Consider the following 6,782-nt stretch of genomic DNA (forward strand, 5'->3'; position numbering starts at 1 on the left):
CCCTAAGCTCCACTCATCAAATCACTGCAGCTGTTCTTATTATCTCCAAATATTTCATAAAAAACCGTGCCTGTGGTAGCTGTTCTATTTTTTTACTCTATGTTCTCATTTTTCCTTTTTTTTTTTTTTCAAAAATAGTTTTCAAATCAATCAAGCTGAAATTTGAAAGAAGAAAAGTAAGAAAGAGCCAGTGTAGGCTAACTTATGAAGAATTTAGGTAGTTTGAAAATAAAACTGTAGATATTGGCCGTTGTAAAGTTTCAGTTAGTGAGGGGGAGGAAACCAAACCAGAGATAAGCTGGAGAAGTGTCAATAAAGCATAATCTGATGGGTCACCCCTGTATGAGGACAGGCTAAACCTACTGGTACCTACACCTGGACGGACAAAGATTAAAGGTGAAATCATCAATGAGCTTCTCAGTGTGAAGAAGGTGCTATACTTACAAAAAACGCTTCACAGATAAAGATTCTGAATTGGGAACATTTTAGATAAATAAGGGAATCTGCTATTTCACACATTGGTAATTGATATACAGAAGTCATTGCCTTCAAAAAATAAGACAAGTAGAAAACAGATTCCACAGTGGTCTAGGAAATGTGTGGAGGTGTGTCAGAGGTGAGGACTTCACCATAGCTACTCATCCGGATTATCATCCTAGAAGATAAGAAAGATATTCTCTGTTCTGTCAGCTACTGGACACATGGCAATATGGACAGTGGGAATGACTCATTTTGGCAAAAGAATATTTTGTATATTCCTATATCTGCCCCAAATTGAAATTCGCGTTCTCTATTCTGCATCTTCCCTCATGCTGTTCTCCTCACCAGGAGTGCCCATCTCCACTCTCTTCATTTACCAAAATCTCACTCATTCTTTTGAGGCCAATTTAACTCCTATTCCTTCCTTGGGAGTGAAATCTTAAAATCTCAAAATTTCACCCATACTTCTTCCGTAGCAAACAAGTGAAACAAGCTGCTTCAAGTGAAACAGCAACATCACCATAAAAATCTAGCCTGTTTACAAAAGTTGAATGAATTAACTTGGGTATTAGTGACAGAAATTATTCTATCATTAAAGCTACTGGCATGGAAAATGGACAAGGCACTAAAATATCTCCATATGTTGTATAACTATTCCTAAGAAAAAAATCTTCCTGTATGGAAAAGTTATTAAAATTTATAGATAAACATTTAATATCAGAACATATGATCTTAAAACATTCATCTCAGTTTTTCTGATTATTGTTATCATTTGTTTTAGGCAGAAATAATAACTATTTCACTATTGATGGTTCAAAGTATAGCGTGCATTTGTATTGCAATGGTTCATTATTCTGTTTAAATATAAACTCTTTAGGCTATCAGGATGAGAATTTGCATATATGTAATAGAAATAAGAACTAATCTATGTAATCAAGTTTTCTAAACATATTGAGGCTTAAAAAGTTACACACTCTATAACTCTCATAAACTGTTATTTACCATTCAAATACTATTTTATTAAGATTATATGGAACAAACTTACTTCATTATATGTCTTTGAATGACTTCCCCGAGGATCTCCTCTTAAATGAAATAAAATTATTAGGGACTTAAGGTCTATACTTTGTTGGGGGGAAGACTGAGGCTTACAGAATTTTCATCTTCTAAAATATAAAATTAATAAAGTTATTTTTCAGAATAAGATAGCCCTATCATAAAACATTTGAAAATAGTTTTTAAAATCACCTAAATTCACCAGGTTAAATTCAACTCATACTTAAATATAGCTTGTTTACAGGCAAAAATCTGAAAATGAAATTTAGTCATGCTGGAATAAATGACACTTTGCAGAAGTATTTTAAGGTAGTGTATGAAATACTGTCACGACATTTCATGTAAAAGGTGTATCCTTCCAATGTATGAAAGGTCAACTCGGTTTTTATAAAAAGCTCCTCCCCAGATTTGCAAAAACTAATAAAGACTAGATTTCACAATATTTTAGTATGTGTACTTTGTGGAGACTCAAATACATTAAATATTCTGCGTTAGTAAATCCCCGTACTGCCCGTCAATATTTTTTAATGTTTCTTTTTCTCCAGCAGGAAGCTTTAGAGGGGATAATATGCTGAGCATGAGTCATGGCCAAGACAAGGAGAGAAGGGACATCTCTGCTTGTGGGCATAGAAAGCAAAGCTAAAAATAAACTGAGTTCCTTTACAACTCAGCTGTTGCTTACAAAACCACCTGCGCAAGGTTCACATTCCCCGAGGCTGATGGACTAATGAACATCACAGATTGTTCTATTATATATATCCATGTCGTGATGAACATTATTGCTAATATCACAAATACATGACAGAGGTATGATACAGGGCTTCTCCTGCCTATCCCCTTATAAGGGAAGTGTGTGTGTGTGCGCGCGCGCGTGTGTGCGCGCGCGTGTGTGTGTGTGTGTGTGTGTGTTTTACTTGTCTCACAACAAAAACACGAATTTGGAAAGTGAAGACAATTTGAGGTAGGATGAAAAGATAGTTCACCTGTCTATGATGGCGCACATGTCGATGCTGACGTTCGCAAAGCTTCCCGGCCTCCTTTGTGCCACCTCGTATAAATTTACAAGCTGATCATCCACTTGAATGAGCTGCATGCATCCTTGGAATGAAGGCTGAAGGACGGAGTGACTTGAGTTACTCATCTGGTTCAGAAAACCTGTTAGAGAGGAGAGGGAATGTTAAAATCTGTGTACAGCATGCTTCACTGAACCTCCTCTGGGTACGTTCTCTGCCCACAGCCATTGTATCCAACCACTGTTCCGCTGATCCTTGCAGATGTGCATTCAGTGCAGAAGAATGAAGTCTTGGGACTTCTTTTAGGGAAATAAGTAAGGGTTGACCCTAGACGAATGTCTAGCATCCCTCGTATTTTCTCTTTGGGCATCTTCTTTCTCCTTCTGTCACGTTCCTCTGTCCCTCTGCTGTCAAAGGCTTACTGCTATACTTCCACATCTGACTGTCTTCAGAGATTAGAAAATAAAACTTTCTCAAAATTTCAATATTACATCTATTTTCTTAATTCCCTAGAAGGCTGTTATTCAGATATCAAGAAGCTAAACTTACTATTATCAGTTAAGGTAAATCTCTTTTATGGATTAATGTCTAATTTAATTCAAATTGTTATTTGCATTACGAATGATTTCTTAACTGATAAAATCCAAAGAAATATTACAAAGAGCTAAATTTAGACATAAAGGTCAGCCACCCTGTTTGAATATCTATTATATACGTGGTACCTAATATGGTAGAGGAGCATAAATGATAAGAAATGAAACTAAAAGAGAATAAACAATGAGACCAAATAATAAAGTAAATACTAGCAGTTCTCTACTGGGGAACAGCACATAAATATACCAAGTTTGAAATCAGACATTAAAATTTTTATTGCAAAATAACTTTAAAATAGCACCACCAATTACTATTATGTATTTTCAATAGAAAAATGCATAATATTATTATGTATAGAAAACTTGTAGGCCATAGAAAATATTTTGCAATTCCATTAAGCATCTCTTGAAAGTCCCCCAAAGCATCTACTTTCCATATAGTTTCCCACACCGCCAAAGCAAATTTAAACTATACTAATTTGATTTAAAATCTGAAGTTATTCACACATTTATTTTAATCTAATATATCTACAGCAAATAATTTACACAGAATAGACTGAGATCAAGATGTGCCATTAATATGAGTAAAAGTAAATTTTCAATAAAAAATGTTTTTTGTAGTATAAGACAACAGAAACCTCTTTCTCTCCTTATTAATGGTTTATAATAAGTCTAATAATTATCATTTGAACCTCTTTTAAGGGTTAAACACAGAGGTGTAGCATACCTTTTCCCACCAGCAGAATACTATGTAAAAATAGAATTATACTTAATTTCTTGACTTAGACTTAATATAAGACTATTTCAATGTCAAATATACAGCTCATCTATATATTTTTTTCTAAGTCACTTTTTTTTTTCATTTGCATTGACTTAGTCTCCTCAGAGATTGCTGATCTTAGATAAGTCATCTATTTAATTATATGCATACATATGATTTTCAATCTGTTTAATCAAGATAATAGTGAATGGAGTTAATGTCTAAATTTAGCAGAGAGAAAACATGCAGCTGTAACTTTAATGACTATTCTTAACAAGATAATCATTTGGTTCTGTTTTCTGAATACTTGGGAGTCTCTAAATATCCATACTAGCTTTGAAATATGCCAAAATGAGTAGAGCTATTTGTGAGAGCAAGACCTTCTCTGAAGCAAGTCAGCTGTATAACAAATAGATCACTGTGGATTGGGCATAATTAAGTTCATAAAACAAGACTTCATCAGTCACTCTTTACAATGTTCTGTTTGGACCTAATGAATTTTGGGAGTTTGAAATTGTCAAGTCCTTTCATTTTTCTAAATGAGACACATTCTAGAGGAAGGTAATTATAGGACGAAGTACTTTGTATCCATTAAAATTTTAGTTCTTTTCTCCTCTCCTTGCATTATCTTTAACATTTCCAAGAGGGATTCCATTTACTCATACCCGTTTGTAGTCCCCGGCCACGTGGAATTAGGTCAGGAGAAAACTGCAGAAGTGGTGGCAGGGTGTGACTTCCGAAGCTAGTTTTCAGTGAGGTCTCTGAGGTTACTAACTCTGAAAAGTCAGCCATCATGCCTCGAGCAGTCTTGCAGAGAGGCCCATGAGAGATAACAAGCCGTGGTTTTAAGCCATTAAATTTTGGAGAGGTTTGTGATGTAATAATAAATAACGAATAATAAAGTTGGTAATGGGAGAAAATTGTAACAAAAATCTAAAAATGTGGTAGTGACTTAGGGACTGGGTTGTCCAAGTCAGTTGGACAGACCTTGAAAGGACGTTAGCAGAAGCCGAACAGCTCTCGAGGGATTTCAGTGTTGTCAGTAATGGCTCAAAGGCAGGCGAGGGAAAAATGTTTTTGGAAATGAGATAAAATTGGGTCCTGCCCACACCTCAATAGAAAGTTTAGTAACACTGTGATAATATGAAAGGAAAAGTTGTACTTAATGAATTGTATCATCTAGCTAAGGACATTTTCAGGCAGAGAAGTCTGACATGTTCTTTCTATTTATAATTAGAACAGAAAAAGAGGAGAGAAGAGCTAAAGAAAAACTGTTAAATATGAAGAAGCCAGGACTTGATGAATTGAAAATAAAATGTTTTCTCAATTTCTATTTCTCCAGATGGTGAACAGTACAAAAGTTAAGAAAGCACTTCCAAAGATCAACTACCAGTAAAACATAATCTAAAGATGACAATGAGGTGTGACTGTAAAATCCATGTTAAGACTGCCAAAATATATTAGGTGGTGTCTCAGAGAACCATTTAGTCAGATAAAAAAAACCTATATGCAGTTTGTTGGTGTATCTTACAGATCCTCTGAGTAATACAATAGGGATTCTAATAAACTTAAGGGCATTTTCCCCCTAGTGTGTCAGCAGAAGCCCAAAGGGGAAAATGTTTAATGGAGTAAACCTGAATGACATCCATAGGAAGCCTACCGATTTTTAAGAGAACTTTATTAGTGGTAACACAACTAGCTTTGACTCAAAAGGACAAAGATAGTACAAAATGAAAAGAGGTTTTTAGACCCTAAACTTCTACAGGCAGGAAACTGACAGCTGTGAACACAAGCTACTTTTTATTTAAAAAAGCAAGTATGAATCAGACTGGTAGAACTGAGAACCCATAGGGCACAGCTGAGAGCCATGGAGAACCATTTCTAGGAAACAGCAAGACTGAGTTCTAATCAAGGAATTATCAACAGGTACCTGACTGGATTTTAGAAGTAGTTACTCCTGTGTAACTCTTACTTTTCCCCCTTTGTGTGGGTGGCATAGAACTTGTTCACAGGTCTTCAAATGAGCAGCTATATTTTAGTAACTGTACCTAAACAGCTTCATTTGGGTATAAACTTGACTTGGATGATGAGTTACTGGATTTTGAGCACATCTTTAATGGGGTGATACTTTGAAGGGCCTTTGGAGGAGGGAAGTGTACTTTTCATGTGGAGGAGACATGAATCTTTGTGTCCCAGAGGGTAAACTCTGGTAAACATCCTCCAAAAGGGCCATAAATCTTTACGTCTACTATTCATACCTTTGTGTAGTTCCCTCTCACATCGAATCAGTGCTGACCTGTGTGACAAATAGAACACGCAGAAGCGGCAGTGTATATGTGACTTCCAGAACTTAATAATAAAAGACATTAGAGGCTCCCCCTTGGTCTCTTGGACACTTGCTCTGGGGAAGCCAGCCTGTGTGCCACGAGGAGATTCCAGTAGTCCAGTGGGAAGGCACCCATGTGGAGAGGAACTAAGACCTACTACTAAAAGTCAGCAGCAACTTGCCGCCATGTGAGCGAGCCACCTTGAAGAGCAGCGTCCAATCCCAGTCAAGCCTTCAGATGACTGAGGCCCCAGGAAACACACCACTGAAGTCTCATAAGAAACTTCAAGCCAGAAGATCTCAGCCAAGTCGCTCCTGAATTACTGACCCATAGAAAAAGAAGAAATAGTAAATTACTACTGTGTTGAGCCAGTAAGTTTTGAGGTAGTTTTATGCAGCAACGGATGACTAATTCAGATTATTACTAACAATTCCTACCTTCACTTTCTCAAATAGTTTTTAAAAATTAGAAACCAATTAACAAAAAATTAGCCTGCAAAACAGAGACTGGTAGAATGCTGGCCGTTCCCTAGGAGTTATCCGTGGGTTAAAGA

The 6,782-nt window shown here is 36.2% G+C and overlaps 1 protein-coding gene across 1 annotated transcript in view; it reads right to left on the reverse strand.

The window, feature by feature from the left end:
* Positions 1–6,782, reverse strand: part of CNTNAP2 (contactin associated protein like 2) — a 1,631,342-nt gene that overhangs the window by 687,311 nt on the left and 937,249 nt on the right. The window contains exon 10 of the mRNA XM_025039033.1: positions 2,520–2,691. Within this exon, the coding sequence (XP_024894801.1) occupies positions 2,520–2,691 (172 nt within the window). The remainder of the gene's footprint in view (positions 1–2,519; positions 2,692–6,782) is intronic.

The sequence above is a fragment of the Pteropus alecto genome, unplaced genomic scaffold (assembly GCF_000325575.1).
Source record: "Pteropus alecto unplaced genomic scaffold, ASM32557v1 scaffold48, whole genome shotgun sequence".
NCBI classification, from domain to species: Eukaryota; Metazoa; Chordata; class Mammalia; order Chiroptera; family Pteropodidae; genus Pteropus; species Pteropus alecto.